Source organism: Pavona decussata, unplaced genomic scaffold (genome assembly GCF_977016875.1).
Source record: "Pavona decussata unplaced genomic scaffold, jaPavDecu1.1 SCAFFOLD_151, whole genome shotgun sequence".
Classification (NCBI taxonomy): domain Eukaryota; kingdom Metazoa; phylum Cnidaria; class Anthozoa; order Scleractinia; family Agariciidae; genus Pavona; species Pavona decussata.
Window position 1 is genome coordinate 2,459 of NW_028145563.1, and position 23,701 is coordinate 26,159.

Below are 23,701 nucleotides of genomic sequence, written 5' to 3' on the forward strand. Positions count from 1 at the left end.
GCTCTATCGCCTAAACTTAATTAAGCTTAAGCTTGTGGGATCCCGCTAGCCTATCGTTCAATTTTGAAATGTTTGTTTCAGTCACCAAAATGAATTAGATCAGCGGGGCATCGTATAATTCGCTCGTTTTCAACGTCAAACGCGACAATTTTCAAAGTAATTTTGAGAAGTATAGTGATTAAAGACTTACCTAATCCACAATGTGTACAGAACTGTTGTGAATTCATTGTGGACGAACCACAATGTCCACAAAACATCTCTCCAAAGCTCGATCAAGATTGACCTCCACAAAAAGTCCCGCCACAAACAATGTGCTCCATCTGCATTGTGGGTTATTACCCAGATGGCAATGGGCCTCTGGAATCCAAGGCGACTATTTCCAGTTCTTAGACAGGTTGAAAAAAATTGTGGTGATAAAATTGAAATTGCCGTGAATGAAGTTGAAATTGCCGTGGTGAAATTGAAATTGCCGTGAATGAAGTTGAAATTGCCGTAGTGAAATTGAAATTGAAATTGCCGTGAACGAAGTTGAAATTGCCGTGGTGAAATTGAAATTGCCGTGACGAAGTTGAAATTGCTGTGGTGAAATTGATATTGCCGTGACCAAGTTGAAATTGCCGTGATGAAATTGAAATTGCCGTGACGAAATTGAAATTGCCGTGACACTTTTGGGCCACGGTATAAAAAGGCTGTTTACTTACATTTCGACTTGGGGAGAAGTCATTTTTGTCTACAAAATGCAAAGAGAGTTTTTCACTCGTAAGTTTTGTTTCTCATTTAATTAAAAGTAAAAACAAATTGGCGGTCAAAATCAGTAAACACAACTTAGCCGTAAGTTTTTCGCTTTTTGGAGTTCAAAAGCGCTTGAAATTGCTAGATATGTGCTTTTTCGTGTTCGTGATAGAAGGCATCAAGCCCTCAGACCATATTCTAACGAAAACTTTCTTTTCTCATACAATAATTTATAACTCTGTACTCACCTTGATCGCAGTACGTGAAATTCCTTGCCTACACACCGTCGCCAGCTTACGACGGTGGGAAGCGAGAGCACACTTGTCTCGTCCCAGTCCTAATTTTCGTCTCGTCCGTAGTCCGTAGTCGCCGTATCTTAAAGTCCCTACAATCAACTATTCGGGGTTGTGTGACATGTGGCAACTTGAATTCCTTTTTCTGTCTTGGATTTCTTTGCGCTTTTTGCCCCATCGCATAGACATCTTCTGTTGGATGCATGGCCTTCAGCTGTTGAGCGGTGCACTCACTTGCGCGGCAAATATCCACGCAGCTCTTAAGAGGAAGCTTGCTTTGTTGGAAAAGGCGCTTCCTAACACAGTTGTCGCAGATTCCAACAATGATCCTATCTCAAATGAAATCATTTGCGAGCTCTCCATAATTACACGTCTTCACGAGGGAATGCAGAGAAGCGACGTATGTTTCAGTAGACTCACCGGCTTCCTGATCTCGTTTATTGAAGCAGTACCTCTCATTTGTTTGATTTGTTTCCCTGACTCAGAAGGTCTCCAGTTTCTGCAGAACAATGTCTATGTTCATCTTGTCTGTTTCGCTTTTGAACAACAGCCCATCATAAATTTCCAATGCATCTGGACCGATTCAAGTTAGGAGCATTGCTTTTTGGAGCTCGTTGTTTTCGTTGCGAAGTCTGGAGGCGATCTCATAATTTGTCCACATCCTTTTGAATTTTTTCCAGTTTGTGGCCAAGTTTTCCTTTAGTTCCAACTTCGGTGGAAGCAGAATGTTGACTTGTATAAGTTGTCGGGGCTGAGAAGTGTCTGGCGTGGATCCGCCTGTTTTGTCCGAATTTGGCATATTTCAGTGGTGATTTGTCGTCGACTTTTTGGTGGTTTCTCAACAAAGAATAACAGCGAAGCGGCACGGCAAATGTATGCTCTATTTTGACACCATGTAAAGATACTGGCGAGAATATCAACCTAAAAAGTGTGCTTTACTTCACAAAGCCGAGTTGTTACAAGATTGAGCAATAGTTGGCTTCACACTACAAGCTAAGTTAGTTTCAAGTAGGCACTTGATTCAAGTGCACTTGAAAATCTCAAGTCGCACTTTAGAAAACTTGGCTTCACACCTGGTGACAAAGTATACACTTGAAGCACAAGCTGTCAATCATCTTTCGCGGTAAAATCAGAAATGCGATTGCTTGCACGGGAAATCATGGAGCCTGTGCAATGGAAAAACGTTTTATGTTGTTTACTCTTTATTTTGTCTTTAATTTTAACCCAGAGAGCTTTAACATTGCAAGAAATGCATAGGTTCCATATTGTTTACAAGAACTTTGCGACAACACAAAAAAACAGGCGACATCTTCTGTATTTGTCGAGAATGGTTCAGCAAAGGGTTTTCGGCAAAGAAATCGCCACAGGGTTTGGGCATGGCCTCGTCCACAAAATTGGTTTAGACTGCTTTTAGCTAACCGCGACATGGATCCGCTTTGGAAAATGCATTTCCGCGTGACTCGTCCAACGTTCATCGCTTTGTGTGATTTGGTACGCGGAGACCTACAGAAGCAGCACACAAGAATGCATTCACCTGTTAGCGTCGAAGAAAGAGTTGGCGTAGCGCTCTGGAGGCTAGCAACAGGGGATAGCTTCAAAAGCTGTGGACTGCAATTTGGACTTGGGATGTTTACTGCTAAAACTATCCGTTCCGAATTCGAACTTTCCCTTCTATGACGAAAAGATCAGTTTATCAAGTTTCCACTAACGGGGCAAGAGTCAAAGGAACTGATGGGCGAGTTTGAAGAGGAATACAAGATTCCGCAAATAGTTGCTGCCATAGACGGTTGTCACATCGAAATAAACGCACCTCCAGATAACCATGAGGACTACTTCAATAGGAAGCAGCATTACAGTGTCAATTTACAGGCCATAGTTAACTGTAGTTTGAAATTCATTCATGTTAGCTTTGGGTATCCTGGAAGCATACATGATGCCAGGGTATTGAGATTAAGTGGCCTCTTTGATTTAGGAGAAAACGAACAAATTTTAACATCACCAAAGAAAATTGTCAGTGGTACAGAAATCCCCCCTCTCATTATAGGAGACAGCGCTTATCCACTGTTGAAGTGGCTTGTCAAACCTTATCCTGATAGAGGGAATCTTACACCAGATGAACGTGAATTTAACAAAAAGCTAAGTGCTGCAAGGTCTGTTGTTGAAAGAGCATTTGGCATGCTCAAGGGACGCTGGCGGTTGCTGTTAAAGAAAGTTGAGCAACAAACCAGAACACTCACTAAAACTGTTCTTGCTGCATGTGTTTTACATAACATCTGTGTCGATCACGGTGACTTGTATGATTGCAGCGATAGCGATTCAGATGACAGTGATTCCGAAGATGACAACGAAGGGTCATTACGGGAGGGCGGTGCTGAAGTAAGAGAAGCACTAAAGAACTTTGTGTGGGATAACTTGTAATATCACTTGAGTGTGTTGAATTTACTAATAACTGAGTTATCCCGTAAAAACATCAAAATTGTTTGTCTTTTTTCGGAGGGAAAAGAAACATAGAAACAAGTTTGATTTGTTTGTTGTTTAATTCATTGACCTTGTTGGGTTTCCTTCCCCACGGCCGCGTTTCCGCGTCTGTTACAACTTGTGTTATGAAACGACTACTGAAAATGGGTTAAAACTGTAACAAGCAGGAAAAGTGCATACTAGTAATTTATTAAAAGTTGAGGCTTATCAAATGTCAACAGATGAATAATTATAATGACGGAAATTCAGTCATGTCCGTTTATAAGCATGAGCTTAATTTTAGGATGAATTTAAAAAACAAACGGAAACGTTCAAATGACAAATTCTCAGAAAAAACGTAAACAGTTCAGGAACAAACGTTCATTGGCGCTATTTCTTCATAAAATCCTTCATTATATCTTTAAATCCGGATAAAAGAGACGCTGTTTGTTCCATTTGCATCTTCTGGTTCTCTTCGAACATTTTCATTGACTTTTCAAACCTTTCATTTTCTAGTTTAAGACTTTTCTCCCACATTTCTTTGAACCCTGCACTCCAGTCATCTGTGCCTTTAGCTTCTTCACTTTTTCCTCGTTTCTTCTTCCGTGATTCCTCTCCATGCACTTGGTTGATGCCACGTTTCACGCCAGCACTTGTTGAAGGCCTGTCCTCGTTTTCCGAGCTAGCGGCACTTGCGGCACTGGAAGAAATGAGTTGTGGAGTACTGCTGGCATCAGACGATTTTGGAATGAAAGAAGAACTCTCAATTTCCATCTTGGCGGGATCTACACTGTCACGGTAGCCCATAGTTTGGTCAAAAATACTGTAATAGGGAAAGTTCTCCTTGATTTTATTCAGGCCTTCTTCGCCAGTTTTGCTTGCTTTGAGTTTTAGCTGCTTGAATTCATATTCTAAATTTTGCTGTCTCTTCTTCACTTGTGGCAAAGTACGTTCGCTTCCATCACAGCTGCGTTTGAATTCCTCGAAAATCTCGTTCCAAATCGCAGTACGCGCTTTGTTGGAGGCTCCTTTCAGTCTTTCAAACCGAGGAGCCCACGCATGAAGAAGATGTTTCGACTCCTGCACGGACCAATCCGCAGCTTTGGGTTTTTCTTTCTGTTTTTCTTTTCCTTTTCCTTTGGATGATTCAGAGGCTGTTGTGTTTGTACCAGTCGGTGTGGGAAACTGTACTTGTTGAAGGAGTTGTTGCTGTGCAAATAAATCCAGGTTGGAAAAGTTGCTGGTTTTGCAGAACCGCATTTGGTGCTGGATGAAACGAAAATCGATGGTTCATGCTGTCTCTAAAGATGAAATTCAAATAAGATCGTAAGTTTAACTATTTGTATCGGCTTTTCCTTGGTTTTTTTTTTTATGTTTACTTACAAAAAAGACTGTTCCATGGACTCCTCAAACTGTGAGGCGTATCTCCAGCCATCCATTTTGTTTTTTTTCGGATTGATTTTAGTTCACGGCAAAATGTTTATGTCCTGGCACAGCAGCACGTGGCTTTCAGTTGGTTTCCCTTTTCCTATTGGTCAAGTACGTTCTCAAGTGTGGTGTTGGCCATACTTGGCGGCGTACTTCGGCTTCTTTGAACTACGAACGTTTCCATGGTCACTAAGTAAAGTTCAAGTTGGTAGGTTTTACCCCTTCACACTCAAAGTAGGTTTCAAGTGCACTTAGATTATACTTACAAGGTCTAGTGTGAAGCCCCCAAATGTAACCCGAGAAATATACGTCACATGCCGTGAGCTATCCTACGACTGGAAGTCACACGTCTATTAGCAATGTTCTGTTCTGTTGCTACACTTCTCCATTAGCTTGAGGCCAGAGAGGTGGAGATGTTTGGTGTTGGACCCCATGACTAGCTATGAAACTTTCAAATTCTTTTGATACAAACTGAGATGCATTGTCCGACTTGAGACTGAATGGGTAACCATACTGGGTAAAATATTTTTGCAAGTTATTAGTTAGGGAAATTATTTTTGTATAGGGTTAACCTTACAATTTCCCTATTCAGGATGTTTTTGTATTTGTGTTGAAGCCTCCTGAAGAAAATGTTACCTTATGTTATGTTATGTTATGTTAAGATTGGCATTAGCGCTTCGATCATCTTCTGAGATGTGGTTGAATGGACGATAACTACTTCAAAGAATCGGCTGTAGTAATCCACTACTACCAGTAAGTTCTCTCCAGAGGGAAGTGGTCCTAGGACATCAATAGCCACATCTTGCCAGGGTCCTGATAGTGGTTCTACTCGTTGCATTGGCTCAGGTGCAAGAAATTATCCCTCTACTTTACATCCATGGCAATTTTTGCAAACTTATTCAGCATCACAGTCCATTTTGGGCCACCAGACTTTGCTTCTTAGCTGATTTTTCATCTTCACGACTCTTTGATGACCTTCATGTGCTAAGCGCAGCACTTCACTTCTGAGGCTTTGTGGAATAACCATTCTCATTCCCCGCATCACTAACTTTCCCAGTATGCAAAGTTCATATTTCACACTTGTGTAATGAGGCAGTTTCCACTGTGACCAATCTCCGGTTTGTATGTAGTGTCTAACACTACACAGTTCAGGATCATTTTCAGATTCCCTTTCTACTTCCTTTGCAGTCATAGCTCCTGGTGTGATTTCTTGCGCTACAACTTTAACAAAGTCAGCCTCCTCACCACTGCAATCTTTCTGATCCACAGAGTTCAATCTTGAAAAGGGCGTCTGCAATATTAGTCTTGCCAGGACAAAAGATCACATTAAAATTGTAGGCTTGCAGGCGAAGGACCCAGCACTACATCCTTGCAGAAGGTTTAGATGACTTGTTATAGATGTACTGTAGAGGTTTATGGCCAGTTTCCAACTCAAACTCTCGGCCGAAAACATTTCCATTCCACAGGCTCCGACATAGGGATAACACACCCTGTGACTTGGATTTACAACTTTGCAATTGTGGTTGAACTTCACACTTATTTTCAAACCGTTGCGAGTAATTTCTCGGTGTCGTTGCCCAGTTAACCACTTCATAACCCCTGCTGCACTTAGGTCGGGTTCCTCATACCTCTCTCCATCTACTGAAATACCATCTTCTCCACTAACTTCCAAACCACAATCATAATTCCAGGCCACTGCTGAGGAATAGCCAGTTATCTCTTCATCTTCCAGCATGTAGAGAAAGTCCTGAAAGTTATCTAGAACTTGCTCCTCTGCAGTTCTCTCGGGGGTTCCCATGTCAGAGAATTCTGGTTCCAAAAGCCCAACCAAGTAGTTGGCATCAACATCTTGAACAAGTCCCTTGACAAAAAGGGGCCTGCAGGACTCAGGGTTGTTTAGTAGAAGGTCCTTCAACCCATATGCCTGAAGCCCTTCCATAAACTCACCTAGGGAGAGTAATTTTCTGCTGACAATGCTTATGACAACAGAGCCAATGATGTCATCCATCATGTCCTCCTTGATTGGGCCGGTGTATCCGTGGTCAACAATGATGTCCTTATAATTGACAAGATCATCCTTGATTTTTTCAATCTGCCCCCTCTCTGGTTGTGTCAGGTGGTGCTCTGGATCAAGACTTCTTAGGTCAACATTTGGATTCACCAACATGTCATAAGTTGCCTCTTCCAAGAAGGATGGTGGTGGCCCACTTTGTGCAAGACTTGTTGCAACAATCTCTCCAACCGTTCTAAAATTTCCATTCTGAATGAATAGTGTTGAATGCACTGGACTTCCATTTGGAAACATGATCTTTGCAATATCACTGATTACATCAGCAAAAAATTCTCTAGACAAGGCGCCAGTGTCTATACCTTCCTTTCCTAAGTACTTTATGTTAACTTTGTACTCTGCAGGCTTCATCTTCCTTTCACGCTGCCACAAATGAATCACACGGTTTAGACTTATTCCTCTTCTTGTTGTCAAAAAGAGAAGACAATCCTCAACAACTTTCTCTTGCAAGACTTTCACAACTGATGCAGGGCCAGTTACAGCAGCACATGGCGCTGGTACAACATCACATATATCTTCATGATCATCATCATTATCATTGTTAATGCTATTGTGTAGAGCTAGAGCCATCTCATGGTCACTTCTTATCTGGACACTGCTATATTCTCTATCATCATTGGCAATGCTTTCATCTCTAGGTGATTGTCCATTAGTTCCTGGATTCTCAAACACAGAGTCTAGAATGACAACAGCATTCTCATCATCATCACCATCCATGCACTTGCTTTTTCCCACTTCTTCTTCAGCATATCCACCACATTCATGCAAATGAAAATCTGATTTGGTGCAGATATACAAAGTTATTCTCTTGAAGTCCTTTCCAAGCTCTTGTTGGTATCGTTCAAGAGTAAAAAACTCTTTATGTGTGCCAGGAAGAAAAACTGCTTCTTGGAAATCCTCGAGCAGTAGGATATATTCTTCATCTTCACAATAACAATCGCTCTTATATGCTTTCCATTTGGTCAAGGCTTTTTGTAGGAAAGTTGCTGGAGGATCTTTCTTATTTGCCCTTAATGCTAAACGTTTCCCATGCTTCTTCTTGAGACAATCACCCTTGGGACTCCATTCAGCTAACCCAATGTAAATAATAACTTCACTATTGTGATTTGCTGGTGTTTCAGTGGCCTTTTTCCCTTTTCCTTTCTTTGTCACGCTTTCTTTCCTTTCTTGACCTTTCAACCGTTTGTAAGTGGTGAAACTATGTACACGACCAAATGACCCACTTGGACCTGGTTCAGATTCTTTTGCCGGAGCTGAAGGAAGATTCTGTACCTGGCTAAATGAGCCACTTGGGCCTGGGTATGATTCTTTTGTAAGGGCTTTAGGAAGAACAGAAATTATATCATTGCTTAAATTGATTAGTTAAAGAAGTGCTGATGTTTCTATTAAATCATTCCACACAATTTACTTTTTGAAACTCCCTTTAGAGTGACAGTTGGATATACATTCAATGAAGAGGGCAGAATCTCTTAGCAGATCACTAGTCAATGAAAATTTAACTTGTATTTGCTCTTGTGAGTATGTTAAGTGTCAATGATCAATGAAAATGGTAATGACTCAGTCAATTCATCCCCCCCCCCCCCCAAACAGGCAATTGTTAACAGTGGTCTACCTGGGGGTGAGGCATTTGTCAATTTGTTGAACTGTGGGGAATTTCACATTTTCGCTAGTTAAAGCAAGATAACTCTCTATTTTATAATTTGAGCTCTTGAAAAAAAAGAGCACTGCATATTAAACTAAGGTCTGATCAGTTCAAAAAGTCCAGTATAGTAAACCTTTTTACTAGCCCCCTCCTTATACATGTAGATACAGCTTTACTATTATATGATTTTTCCTGTCTTGATGACCGTAGTTAAAGTTATGATTTGTGTAGAGGACTTAAAGGGCAAAAATCCCACTTTTGTGAGAGACTAGTGACACTAGTCTCGAAATAAGGACCTGGAAAAGATGCATGGAGATGTTGAAGCTAAATGTGGAATGGAATGTGCCTGTTTGTATTGCTCTAGTATTATGTGAAGGTACAGTAGAGGTTTATTTAATCAATACCACACTGCATCATATGAGCCAAGTGTCAGAATAATAATGTCTTTCAATTAATTTTTATGGTTGCATTCCCCTCGTTTCCTAATTGGAATCGGCGGTTTTGACGTTTTAAAAGAAAATTCTTTTCGGTCCTGTAACTTTCTGAGATGCACCGCGGGTTCTTTCTCTGATGAGAAAATGACTAATGCCCGAAGTCGTAGAACTCAGCTGACAGCATAACCTCTAACACAGTATCAAATGTAACCTTAACAGTTTAAGGTAAGCTGCTCTATCGCCTAAACTTAATTAAGCTTAAGCTTGTGGGATCCCGCTAGCCTATCGTTCAATTTTGAAATGTTTGTTTCAGTCACCAAAATGAATTAGATCAGCGGGGCATCGTATAATTCGCTCGTTTTCAACGTCAAACGCGACAATTTTCAAAGTAATTTTGAGAAGTATAGTGATTAAAGACTTACCTAATCCACAATGTGTACAGAACTGTTGTGAATTCATTGTGGACGAACCACAATGTCCACAAAACATCTCTCCAAAGCTCGATCAAGATTGACCTCCACAAAAAGTCCCGCCACAAACAATGTGCTCCATCTGCATTGTGGGTTATTACCCAGATGGCAATGGGCCTCTGGAATCCAAGGCGACTATTTCCAGTTCTTAGACAGGTTGAAAAAAATTGTGGTGATAAAATTGAAATTGCCGTGAATGAAGTTGAAATTGCCGTGGTGAAATTGAAATTGCCGTGAATGAAGTTGAAATTGCCGTAGTGAAATTGAAATTGAAATTGCCGTGAACGAAGTTGAAATTGCCGTGGTGAAATTGAAATTGCCGTGACGAAGTTGAAATTGCTGTGGTGAAATTGATATTGCCGTGACCAAGTTGAAATTGCCGTGATGAAATTGAAATTGCCGTGACGAAATTGAAATTGCCGTGACACTTTTGGGCCACGGTATAAAAAGGCTGTTTACTTACATTTCGACTTGGGGAGAAGTCATTTTTGTCTACAAAATGCAAAGAGAGTTTTTCACTCGTAAGTTTTGTTTCTCATTTAATTAAAAGTAAAAACAAATTGGCGGTCAAAATCAGTAAACACAACTTAGCCGTAAGTTTTTCGCTTTTTGGAGTTCAAAAGCGCTTGAAATTGCTAGATATGTGCTTTTTCGTGTTCGTGATAGAAGGCATCAAGCCCTCAGACCATATTCTAACGAAAACTTTCTTTTCTCATACAATAATTTATAACTCTGTACTCACCTTGATCGCAGTACGTGAAATTCCTTGCCTACACACCGTCGCCAGCTTACGACGGTGGGAAGCGAGAGCACACTTGTCTCGTCCCAGTCCTAATTTTCGTCTCGTCCGTAGTCCGTAGTCGCCGTATCTTAAAGTCCCTACAATCAACTATTCGGGGTTGTGTGACATGTGGCAACTTGAATTCCTTTTTCTGTCTTGGATTTCTTTGCGCTTTTTGCCCCATCGCATAGACATCTTCTGTTGGATGCATGGCCTTCAGCTGTTGAGCGGTGCACTCACTTGCGCGGCAAATATCCACGCAGCTCTTAAGAGGAAGCTTGCTTTGTTGGAAAAGGCGCTTCCTAACACAGTTGTCGCAGATTCCAACAATGATCCTATCTCAAATGAAATCATTTGCGAGCTCTCCATAATTACACGTCTTCACGAGGGAATGCAGAGAAGCGACGTATGTTTCAGTAGACTCACCGGCTTCCTGATCTCGTTTATTGAAGCAGTACCTCTCATTTGTTTGATTTGTTTCCCTGACTCAGAAGGTCTCCAGTTTCTGCAGAACAATGTCTATGTTCATCTTGTCTGTTTCGCTTTTGAACAACAGCCCATCATAAATTTCCAATGCATCTGGACCGATTCAAGTTAGGAGCATTGCTTTTTGGAGCTCGTTGTTTTCGTTGCGAAGTCTGGAGGCGATCTCATAATTTGTCCACATCCTTTTGAATTTTTTCCAGTTTGTGGCCAAGTTTTCCTTTAGTTCCAACTTCGGTGGAAGCAGAATGTTGACTTGTATAAGTTGTCGGGGCTGAGAAGTGTCTGGCGTGGATCCGCCTGTTTTGTCCGAATTTGGCATATTTCAGTGGTGATTTGTCGTCGACTTTTTGGTGGTTTCTCAACAAAGAATAACAGCGAAGCGGCACGGCAAATGTATGCTCTATTTTGACACCATGTAAAGATACTGGCGAGAATATCAACCTAAAAAGTGTGCTTTACTTCACAAAGCCGAGTTGTTACAAGATTGAGCAATAGTTGGCTTCACACTACAAGCTAAGTTAGTTTCAAGTAGGCACTTGATTCAAGTGCACTTGAAAATCTCAAGTCGCACTTTAGAAAACTTGGCTTCACACCTGGTGACAAAGTATACACTTGAAGCACAAGCTGTCAATCATCTTTCGCGGTAAAATCAGAAATGCGATTGCTTGCACGGGAAATCATGGAGCCTGTGCAATGGAAAAACGTTTTATGTTGTTTACTCTTTATTTTGTCTTTAATTTTAACCCAGAGAGCTTTAACATTGCAAGAAATGCATAGGTTCCATATTGTTTACAAGAACTTTGCGACAACACAAAAAAACAGGCGACATCTTCTGTATTTGTCGAGAATGGTTCAGCAAAGGGTTTTCGGCAAAGAAATCGCCACAGGGTTTGGGCATGGCCTCGTCCACAAAATTGGTTTAGACTGCTTTTAGCTAACCGCGACATGGATCCGCTTTGGAAAATGCATTTCCGCGTGACTCGTCCAACGTTCATCGCTTTGTGTGATTTGGTACGCGGAGACCTACAGAAGCAGCACACAAGAATGCATTCACCTGTTAGCGTCGAAGAAAGAGTTGGCGTAGCGCTCTGGAGGCTAGCAACAGGGGATAGCTTCAAAAGCTGTGGACTGCAATTTGGACTTGGGATGTTTACTGCTAAAACTATCCGTTCCGAATTCGAACTTTCCCTTCTATGACGAAAAGATCAGTTTATCAAGTTTCCACTAACGGGGCAAGAGTCAAAGGAACTGATGGGCGAGTTTGAAGAGGAATACAAGATTCCGCAAATAGTTGCTGCCATAGACGGTTGTCACATCGAAATAAACACACCTCCAGATAACCATGAGGACTACTTCAATAGGAAGCAGCATTACAGTGTCAATTTACAGGCCATAGTTAACTGTAGTTTGAAATTCATTCATGTTAGCTTTGGGTATCCTGGAAGCATACATGATGCCAGGGTATTGAGATTAAGTGGCCTCTTTGATTTAGGAGAAAACGAACAAATTTTAACATCACCAAAGAAAATTGTCAGTGGTACAGAAATCCCCCCTCTCATTATAGGAGACAGCGCTTATCCACTGTTGAAGTGGCTTGTCAAACCTTATCCTGATAGAGGGAATCTTACACCAGATGAACGTGAATTTAACAAAAAGCTAAGTGCTGCAAGGTCTGTTGTTGAAAGAGCATTTGGCATGCTCAAGGGACGCTGGCGGTTGCTGTTAAAGAAAGTTGAGCAACAAACCAGAACACTCACTAAAACTGTTCTTGCTGCATGTGTTTTACATAACATCTGTGTCGATCACGGTGACTTGTATGATTGCAGCGATAGCGATTCAGATGACAGTGATTCCGAAGATGACAACGAAGGGTCATTACGGGAGGGCGGTGCTGAAGTAAGAGAAGCACTAAAGAACTTTGTGTGGGATAACTTGTAATATCACTTGAGTGTGTTGAATTTACTAATAACTGAGTTATCCCGTAAAAACATCAAAATTGTTTGTCTTTTTTCGGAGGGAAAAGAAACATAGAAACAAGTTTGATTTGTTTGTTGTTTAATTCATTGACCTTGTTGGGTTTCCTTCCCCACGGCCGCGTTTCCGCGTCTGTTACAACTTGTGTTATGAAACGACTACTGAAAATGGGTTAAAACTGTAACAAGCAGGAAAAGTGCATACTAGTAATTTATTAAAAGTTGAGGCTTATCAAATGTCAACAGATGAATAATTATAATGACGGAAATTCAGTCGTGTCCGTTTATAAGCATGAGCTTAATTTTAGGATGAATTTAAAAAACAAACGGAAACGTTCAAATGACAAATTCTCAGAAAAAACGTAAACAGTTCAGGAACAAACGTTCATTGGCGCTATTTCTTCATAAAATCCTTCATTATATCTTTAAATCCGGATAAAAGAGACGCTGTTTGTTCCATTTGCATCTTCTGGTTCTCTTCGAACATTTTCATTGACTTTTCAAACCTTTCATTTTCTAGTTTAAGACTTTTCTCCCACATTTCTTTGAACCCTGCACTCCAGTCATCTGTGCCTTTAGCTTCTTCACTTTTTCCTCGTTTCTTCTTCCGTGATTCCTCTCCATGCACTTGGTTGATGCCACGTTTCACGCCAGCACTTGTTGAAGGCCTGTCCTCGTTTTCCGAGCTAGCGGCACTTGCGGCACTGGAAGAAATGAGTTGTGGAGTACTGCTGGCATCAGACGATTTTGGAATGAAAGAAGAACTCTCAATTTCCATCTTGGCGGGATCTACACTGTCACGGTAGCCCATAGTTTGGTCAAAAATACTGTAATAGGGAAAGTTCTCCTTGATTTTATTCAGGCCTTCTTCGCCAGTTTTGCTTGCTTTGAGTTTTAGCTGCTTGAATTCATATTCTAAATTTTGCTGTCTCTTCTTCACTTGTGGCAAAGTACGTTCGCTTCCATCACAGCTGCGTTTGAATTCCTCGAAAATCTCGTTCCAAATCGCAGTACGCGCTTTGTTGGAGGCTCCTTTCAGTCTTTCAAACCGAGGAGCCCACGCATGAAGAAGATGTTTCGACTCCTGCACGGACCAATCCGCAGCTTTGGGTTTTTCTTTCTGTTTTTCTTTTCCTTTTCCTTTGGATGATTCAGAGGCTGTTGTGTTTGTACCAGTCGGTGTGGGAAACTGTACTTGTTGAAGGAGTTGTTGCTGTGCAAATAAATCCAGGTTGGAAAAGTTGCTGGTTTTGCAGAACCGCATTTGGTGCTGGATGAAACGAAAATCGATGGTTCATGCTGTCTCTAAAGATGAAATTCAAATAAGATCGTAAGTTTAACTATTTGTATCGGCTTTTCCTTGGTTTTTTTTTTTATGTTTACTTACAAAAAAGACTGTTCCATGGACTCCTCAAACTGTGAGGCGTATCTCCAGCCATCCATTTTGTTTTTTTTCGGATTGATTTTAGTTCACGGCAAAATGTTTATGTCCTGGCACAGCAGCACGTGGCTTTCAGTTGGTTTCCCTTTTCCTATTGGTCAAGTACGTTCTCAAGTGTGGTGTTGGCCATACTTGGCGGCGTACTTCGGCTTCTTTGAACTACGAACGTTTCCATGGTCACTAAGTAAAGTTCAAGTTGGTAGGTTTTACCCCTTCACACTCAAAGTAGGTTTCAAGTGCACTTAGATTATACTTACAAGGTCTAGTGTGAAGCCCCCAAATGTAACCCGAGAAATATACGTCACATGCCGTGAGCTATCCTACGACTGGAAGTCACACGTCTATTAGCAATGTTCTGTTCTGTTGCTACACTTCTCCATTAGCTTGAGGCCAGAGAGGTGGAGATGTTTGGTGTTGGACCCCATGACTAGCTATGAAACTTTCAAATTCTTTTGATACAAACTGAGATGCATTGTCCGACTTGAGACTGAATGGGTAACCATACTGGGTAAAATATTTTTGCAAGTTATTAGTTAGGGAAATTATTTTTGTATAGGGTTAACCTTACAATTTCCCTATTCAGGATGTTTTTGTATTTGTGTTGAAGCCTCCTGAAGAAAATGTTACCTTATGTTATGTTATGTTATGTTAAGATTGGCATTAGCGCTTCGATCATCTTCTGAGATGTGGTTGAATGGACGATAACTACTTCAAAGAATCGGCTGTAGTAATCCACTACTACCAGTAAGTTCTCTCCAGAGGGAAGTGGTCCTAGGACATCAATAGCCACATCTTGCCAGGGTCCTGATAGTGGTTCTACTCGTTGCATTGGCTCAGGTGCAAGAAATTATCCCTCTACTTTACATCCATGGCAATTTTTGCAAACTTATTCAGCATCACAGTCCATTTTGGGCCACCAGACTTTGCTTCTTAGCTGATTTTTCATCTTCACGACTCTTTGATGACCTTCATGTGCTAAGCGCAGCACTTCACTTCTGAGGCTTTGTGGAATAACCATTCTCATTCCCCGCATCACTAACTTTCCCAGTATGCAAAGTTCATATTTCACACTTGTGTAATGAGGCAGTTTCCACTGTGACCAATCTCCGGTTTGTATGTAGTGTCTAACACTACACAGTTCAGGATCATTTTCAGATTCCCTTTCTACTTCCTTTGCAGTCATAGCTCCTGGTGTGATTTCTTGCGCTACAACTTTAACAAAGTCAGCCTCCTCACCACTGCAATCTTTCTGATCCACAGAGTTCAATCTTGAAAAGGGCGTCTGCAATATTAGTCTTGCCAGGACAAAAGATCACATTAAAATTGTAGGCTTGCAGGCGAAGGACCCAGCACTACATCCTTGCAGAAGGTTTAGATGACTTGTTATAGATGTACTGTAGAGGTTTATGGCCAGTTTCCAACTCAAACTCTCGGCCGAAAACATTTCCATTCCACAGGCTCCGACATAGGGATAACACACCCTGTGACTTGGATTTACAACTTTGCAATTGTGGTTGAACTTCACACTTATTTTCAAACCGTTGCGAGTAATTTCTCGGTGTCGTTGCCCAGTTAACCACTTCATAACCCCTGCTGCACTTAGGTCGGGTTCCTCATACCTCTCTCCATCTACTGAAATACCATCTTCTCCACTAACTTCCAAACCACAATCATAATTCCAGGCCACTGCTGAGGAATAGCCAGTTATCTCTTCATCTTCCAGCATGTAGAGAAAGTCCTGAAAGTTATCTAGAACTTGCTCCTCTGCAGTTCTCTCGGGGGTTCCCATGTCAGAGAATTCTGGTTCCAAAAGCCCAACCAAGTAGTTGGCATCAACATCTTGAACAAGTCCCTTGACAAAAAGGGGCCTGCAGGACTCAGGGTTGTTTAGTAGAAGGTCCTTCAACCCATATGCCTGAAGCCCTTCCATAAACTCACCTAGGGAGAGTAATTTTCTGCTGACAATGCTTATGACAACAGAGCCAATGATGTCATCCATCATGTCCTCCTTGATTGGGCCGGTGTATCCGTGGTCAACAATGATGTCCTTATAATTGACAAGATCATCCTTGATTTTTTCAATCTGCCCCCTCTCTGGTTGTGTCAGGTGGTGCTCTGGATCAAGACTTCTTAGGTCAACATTTGGATTCACCAACATGTCATAAGTTGCCTCTTCCAAGAAGGATGGTGGTGGCCCACTTTGTGCAAGACTTGTTGCAACAATCTCTCCAACCGTTCTAAAATTTCCATTCTGAATGAATAGTGTTGAATGCACTGGACTTCCATTTGGAAACATGATCTTTGCAATATCACTGATTACATCAGCAAAAAATTCTCTAGACAAGGCGCCAGTGTCTATACCTTCCTTTCCTAAGTACTTTATGTTAACTTTGTACTCTGCAGGCTTCATCTTCCTTTCACGCTGCCACAAATGAATCACACGGTTTAGACTTATTCCTCTTCTTGTTGTCAAAAAGAGAAGACAATCCTCAACAACTTTCTCTTGCAAGACTTTCACAACTGATGCAGGGCCAGTTACAGCAGCACATGGCGCTGGTACAACATCACATATATCTTCATGATCATCATCATTATCATTGTTAATGCTATTGTGTAGAGCTAGAGCCATCTCATGGTCACTTCTTATCTGGACACTGCTATATTCTCTATCATCATTGGCAATGCTTTCATCTCTAGGTGATTGTCCATTAGTTCCTGGATTCTCAAACACAGAGTCTAGAATGACAACAGCATTCTCATCATCATCACCATCCATGCACTTGCTTTTTCCCACTTCTTCTTCAGCATATCCACCACATTCATGCAAATGAAAATCTGATTTGGTGCAGATATACAAAGTTATTCTCTTGAAGTCCTTTCCAAGCTCTTGTTGGTATCGTTCAAGAGTAAAAAACTCTTTATGTGTGCCAGGAAGAAAAACTGCTTCTTGGAAATCCTCGAGCAGTAGGATATATTCTTCATCTTCACAATAACAATCGCTCTTATATGCTTTCCATTTGGTCAAGGCTTTTTGTAGGAAAGTTGCTGGAGGATCTTTCTTATTTGCCCTTAATGCTAAACGTTTCCCATGCTTCTTCTTGAGACAATCACCCTTGGGACTCCATTCAGCTAACCCAATGTAAATAATAACTTCACTATTGTGATTTGCTGGTGTTTCAGTGGCCTTTTTCCCTTTTCCTTTCTTTGTCACGCTTTCTTTCCTTTCTTGACCTTTCAACCGTTTGTAAGTGGTGAAACTATGTACACGACCAAATGACCCACTTGGACCTGGTTCAGATTCTTTTGCCGGAGCTGAAGGAAGATTCTGTACCTGGCTAAATGAGCCACTTGGGCCTGGGTATGATTCTTTTGTAAGGGCTTTAGGAAGAACAGAAATTATATCATTGCTTAAATTGATTAGTTAAAGAAGTGCTGATGTTTCTATTAAATCATTCCACACAATTTACTTTTTGAAACTCCCTTTAGAGTGACAGTTGGATATACATTCAATGAAGAGGGCAGAATCTCTTAGCAGATCACTAGTCAATGAAAATTTAACTTGTATTTGCTCTTGTGAGTATGTTAAGTGTCAATGATCAATGAAAATGGTAATGACTCAGTCAATTCATCCCCCCCCCCCCCAAACAGGCAATTGTTAACAGTGGTCTACCTGGGGGTGAGGCATTTGTCAATTTGTTGAACTGTGGGGAATTTCACATTTTCGCTAGTTAAAGCAAGATAACTCTCTATTTTATAATTTGAGCTCTTGAAAAAAAAGAGCACTGCATATTAAACTAAGGTCTGATCAGTTCAAAAAGTCCAGTATAGTAAACCTTTTTACTAGCCCCCTCCTTATACATGTAGATACAGCTTTACTATTATATGATTTTTCCTGTCTTGATGACCGTAGTTAAAGTTATGATTTGTGTAGAGGACTTAAAGGGCAAAAATCCCACTTTTGTGAGAGACTAGTGACACTAGTCTCGAAATAAGGACCTGGAAAAGATGCATGGAGATGTTGAAGCTAAATGTGGAATGGAATGTGCCTGTTTGTATTGCTCTAGTATTATGTGAAGGTACAGTAGAGGTTTATTTAATCAATACCACACTGCATCATATGAGCCAAGTGTCAGAATAATAATGTCTTTCAATTAATTTTTATGGTTGCATTCCCCTCGTTTCCTAATTGGAATCGGCGGTTTTGACGTTTTAAAAGAAAATTCTTTTCGGTCCTGTAACTTTCTGAGATGCACCGCGGGTTCTTTCTCTGATGAGAAAATGACTAATGCCCGAAGTCGTAGAACTCAGCTGACAGCATAACCTCTAACACAGTATCAAATGTAACCTTAACAGTTTAAGGTAAGCTGCTCTATCGCCTAAACTTAATTAAGCTTAAGCTTGTGGGATCCCGCTAGCCTATCGTTCAATTTTGAAATGTTTGTTTCAGTCACCAAAATGAATTAGATCAGCGGGGCATCGTATAATTCGCTCGTTTTCAACGTCAAACGCGACAATTTTCAAAGTAATTTTGAGAAGTATAGTGATTAAAGACTTACCTAATCCACAATGTGTACAGAACTGTTGTGAATTCATTGTGGACGAACCACAATGTCCACAAAACATCTCTCCAAAGCTCGATCAAGATTGACCTCCACAAAAAGTCCCGCCACAAACAATGTGCTCCATCTGCATTGTGGGTTATTACCCAGATGGCAATGGGCCTCTGGAATCCAAGGCGACTATTTCCAGTTCTTAGACAGGTTGAAAAAAATTGTGGTGATAAAATTGAAATTGCCGTGAATGAAGTTGAAATTGCCGTGGTGAAATTGAAATTGCCGTGAATGAAGTTGAAATTGCCGTAGTGAAATTGAAATTGAAATTGCCGTGAACGAAGTTGAAATTGCCGTGGTGAAATTGAAATTGCCGTGACGAAGTTGAAATTGCTGTGGTGAAATTGATATTGCCGTGACCAAGTTGAAATTGCCGTGATGAAATTGAAATTGCCGTGACGAAATTGAAATTGCCGTGACACTTTTGGGCCACGGTATAAAAAGGCTGTTTACTTACATTTCGACTTGGGGAGAAGTCATTTTTGTCTACAAAATGCAAAGAGAGTTTTTCACTCGTAAGTTTTGTTTCTCATTTAATTAAAAGTAAAAACAAATTGGCGGTCAAAATCAGTAAACACAACTTAGCCGTAAGTTTTTCGCTTTTTGGAGTTCAAAAGCGCTTGAAATTGCTAGATATGTGCTTTTTCGTGTTCGTGATAGAAGGCATCAAGCCCTCAGACCATATTCTAACGAAAACTTTCTTTTCTCATACAATAATTTATAACTCTGTACTCACCTTGATCGCAGTACGTGAAATTCCTTGCCTACACACCGTCGCCAGCTTACGACGGTGGGAAGCGAGAGCACACTTGTCTCGTCCCAGTCCTAATTTTCGTCTCGTCCGTAGTCCGTAGTCGCCGTATCTTAAAGTCCCTACAATCAACTATTCGGGGTTGTGTGACATGTGGCAACTTGAATTCCTTTTTCTGTCTTGGATTTCTTTGCGCTTTTTGCCCCATCGCATAGACATCTTCTGTTGGATGCATGGCCTTCAGCTGTTGAGCGGTGCACTCACTTGCGCGGCAAATATCCACGCAGCTCTTAAGAGGAAGCTTGCTTTGTTGGAAAAGGCGCTTCCTAACACAGTTGTCGCAGATTCCAACAATGATCCTATCTCAAATGAAATCATTTGCGAGCTCTCCATAATTACACGTCTTCACGAGGGAATGCAGAGAAGCGACGTATGTTTCAGTAGACTCACCGGCTTCCTGATCTCGTTTATTGAAGCAGTACCTCTCATTTGTTTGATTTGTTTCCCTGACTCAGAAGGTCTCCAGTTTCTGCAGAACAATGTCTATGTTCATCTTGTCTGTTTCGCTTTTGAACAACAGCCCATCATAAATTTCCAATGCATCTGGACCGATTCAAGTTAGGAGCATTGCTTTTTGGAGCTCGTTGTTTTCGTTGCGAAGTCTGGAGGCGATCTCATAATTTGTCCACATCCTTTTGAATTTTTTCCAGTTTGTGGCCAAGTTTTCCTTTAGTTCCAACTTCGGTGGAAGCAGAATGTTGACTTGTATAAGTTGTCGGGGCTGAGAAGTGTCTGGCGTGGATCCGCCTGTTTTGTCCGAATTTGGCATATTTCAGTGGTGATTTGTCGTCGACTTTTTGGTGGTTTCTCAACAAAGAATAACAGCGAAGCGGCACGGCAAATGTATGCTCTATTTTGACACCATGTAAAGATACTGGCGAGAATATCAACCTAAAAAGTGTGCTTTACTTCACAAAGCCGAGTTGTTACAAGATTGAGCAATAGTTGGCTTCACACTACAAGCTAAGTTAGTTTCAAGTAGGCACTTGATTCAAGTGCACTTGAAAATCTCAAGTCGCACTTTAGAAAACTTGGCTTCACACCTGGTGACAAAGTATACACTTGAAGCACAAGCTGTCAATCATCTTTCGCGGTAAAATCAGAAATGCGATTGCTTGCACGGGAAATCATGGAGCCTGTGCAATGGAAAAACGTTTTATGTTGTTTACTCTTTATTTTGTCTTTAATTTTAACCCAGAGAGCTTTAACATTGCAAGAAATGCATAGGTTCCATATTGTTTACAAGAACTTTGCGACAACACAAAAAAACAGGCGACATCTTCTGTATTTGTCGAGAATGGTTCAGCAAAGGGTTTTCGGCAAAGAAATCGCCACAGGGTTTGGGCATGGCCTCGTCCACAAAATTGGTTTAGACTGCTTTTAGCTAACCGCGACATGGATCCGCTTTGGAAAATGCATTTCCGCGTGACTCGTCCAACGTTCATCGCTTTGTGTGATTTGGTACGCGGAGACCTACAGAAGCAGCACACAAGAATGCATTCACCTGTTAGCGTCGAAGAAAGAGTTGGCGTAGCGCTCTGGAGGCTAGCAACAGGGGATAGCTTCAAAAGCTGTGGACTGCAATTTGGACTTGGGATGTTTACTGCTAAAACTATCCGTTCCGAATTCGAACTTTCCCTTCTATGACGAAAAGATCAGTTTATCAAGTTTCCACTAACGGGGCAAGAGTCAAAGGAACTGATGGGCGAGTTTGAAGAGGAATACAAGATTCCGCAAATAGTTGCTGCCATAGACGGTTGTCACATCGAAATAAACGCACCTCCAGATAACCATGAGGACTACTTCAATAGGAAGCAGCATTACAGTGTCAATTTACAGGCCATAGTTAACTGTAGTTTGAAATTCATTCATGTTAGCTTTGGGTATCCTGGAAGCATACATGATGCCAGGGTATTGAGATTAAGTGGCCTCTTTGATTTAGGAGAAAACGAACAAATTTTAACATCACCAAAGAAAATTGTCAGTGGTACAGAAATCCCCCCTCTCATTATAGGAGACAGCGCTTATCCACTGTTGAAGTGGCTTGTCAAACCTTATCCTGATAGAGGGAATCTTACACCAGATGAACGTGAATTTAACAAAAAGCTAAGTGCTGCAAGGTCTGTTGTTGAAAGAGCATTTGGCATGCTCAAGGGACGCTGGCGGTTGCTGTTAAAGAAAGTTGAGCAACAAACCAGAACACTCACTAAAACTGTTCTTGCTGCATGTGTTTTACATAACATCTGTGTCGATCACGGTGACTTGTATGATTGCAGCGATAGCGATTCAGATGACAGTGATTCCGAAGATGACAACGAAGGGTCATTACGGGAGGGCGGTGCTGAAGTAAGAGAAGCACTAAAGAACTTTGTGTGGGATAACTTGTAATATCACTTGAGTGTGTTGAATTTACTAATAACTGAGTTATCCCGTAAAAACATCAAAATTGTTTGTCTTTTTTCGGAGGGAAAAGAAACATAGAAACAAGTTTGATTTGTTTGTTGTTTAATTCATTGACCTTGTTGGGTTTCCTTCCCCACGGCCGCGTTTCCGCGTCTGTTACAACTTGTGTTATGAAACGACTACTGAAAATGGGTTAAAACTGTAACAAGCAGGAAAAGTGCATACTAGTAATTTATTAAAAGTTGAGGCTTATCAAATGTCAACAGATGAATAATTATAATGACGGAAATTCAGTCGTGTCCGTTTATAAGCATGAGCTTAATTTTAGGATGAATTTAAAAAACAAACGGAAACGTTCAAATGACAAATTCTCAGAAAAAACGTAAACAGTTCAGGAACAAACGTTCATTGGCGCTATTTCTTCATAAAATCCTTCATTATATCTTTAAATCCGGATAAAAGAGACGCTGTTTGTTCCATTTGCATCTTCTGGTTCTCTTCGAACATTTTCATTGACTTTTCAAACCTTTCATTTTCTAGTTTAAGACTTTTCTCCCACATTTCTTTGAACCCTGCACTCCAGTCATCTGTGCCTTTAGCTTCTTCACTTTTTCCTCGTTTCTTCTTCCGTGATTCCTCTCCATGCACTTGGTTGATGCCACGTTTCACGCCAGCACTTGTTGAAGGCCTGTCCTCGTTTTCCGAGCTAGCGGCACTTGCGGCACTGGAAGAAATGAGTTGTGGAGTACTGCTGGCATCAGACGATTTTGGAATGAAAGAAGAACTCTCAATTTCCATCTTGGCGGGATCTACACTGTCACGGTAGCCCATAGTTTGGTCAAAAATACTGTAATAGGGAAAGTTCTCCTTGATTTTATTCAGGCCTTCTTCGCCAGTTTTGCTTGCTTTGAGTTTTAGCTGCTTGAATTCATATTCTAAATTTTGCTGTCTCTTCTTCACTTGTGGCAAAGTACGTTCGCTTCCATCACAGCTGCGTTTGAATTCCTCGAAAATCTCGTTCCAAATCGCAGTACGCGCTTTGTTGGAGGCTCCTTTCAGTCTTTCAAACCGAGGAGCCCACGCATGAAGAAGATGTTTCGACTCCTGCACGGACCAATCCGCAGCTTTGGGTTTTTCTTTCTGTTTTTCTTTTCCTTTTCCTTTGGATGATTCAGAGGCTGTTGTGTTTGTACCAGTCGGTGTGGGAAACTGTACTTGTTGAAGGAGTTGTTGCTGTGCAAATAAATCCAGGTTGGAAAAGTTGCTGGTTTTGCAGAACCGCATTTGGTGCTGGATGAAACGAAAATCGATGGTTCATGCTGTCTCTAAAGATGAAATTCAAATAAGATCGTAAGTTTAACTATTTGTATCGGCTTTTCCTTGGTTTTTTTTTTTATGTTTACTTACAAAAAAGACTGTTCCATGGACTCCTCAAACTGTGAGGCGTATCTCCAGCCATCCATTTTGTTTTTTTTCGGATTGATTTTAGTTCACGGCAAAATGTTTATGTCCTGGCACAGCAGCACGTGGCTTTCAGTTGGTTTCCCTTTTCCTATTGGTCAAGTACGTTCTCAAGTGTGGTGTTGGCCATACTTGGCGGCGTACTTCGGCTTCTTTGAACTACGAACGTTTCCATGGTCACTAAGTAAAGTTCAAGTTGGTAGGTTTTACC

General features: G+C 41.1%; 3 protein-coding genes across 3 annotated transcripts; all 3 read left to right on the forward strand.

Annotated features, from left to right (window-relative positions):
- Positions 1-1,224: 1,224 nt before the first annotated feature.
- On the forward strand, positions 1,225-3,443 carry LOC146466187 (uncharacterized). The gene is made up of 3 exons (XM_085127664.1): positions 1,225-1,425; positions 2,328-2,635; positions 2,711-3,443. The coding sequence occupies exons 1-3, from the start codon at positions 1,225-1,227 to the stop codon at positions 3,441-3,443; spliced, it is 1,242 nt and encodes a 413-aa protein (XP_084983790.1).
- A 7,067-nt stretch (positions 3,444-10,510) lies between these two features.
- LOC146466188 (uncharacterized) lies at positions 10,511-12,729 on the forward strand. The gene is made up of 3 exons (XM_085127667.1): positions 10,511-10,711; positions 11,614-11,921; positions 11,997-12,729. Exons 1-3 carry the CDS (start codon positions 10,511-10,513, stop codon positions 12,727-12,729), a joined length of 1,242 nt encoding a protein of 413 aa, XP_084983793.1.
- Positions 12,730-19,795: 7,066 nt separating this feature from the next.
- On the forward strand, positions 19,796-22,014 carry LOC146466189 (uncharacterized). Its single transcript, XM_085127665.1, has 3 exons — positions 19,796-19,996; positions 20,899-21,206; positions 21,282-22,014. The coding sequence occupies exons 1-3, from the start codon at positions 19,796-19,798 to the stop codon at positions 22,012-22,014; spliced, it is 1,242 nt and encodes a 413-aa protein (XP_084983791.1).
- Positions 22,015-23,701: the final 1,687 nt, after the last annotated feature.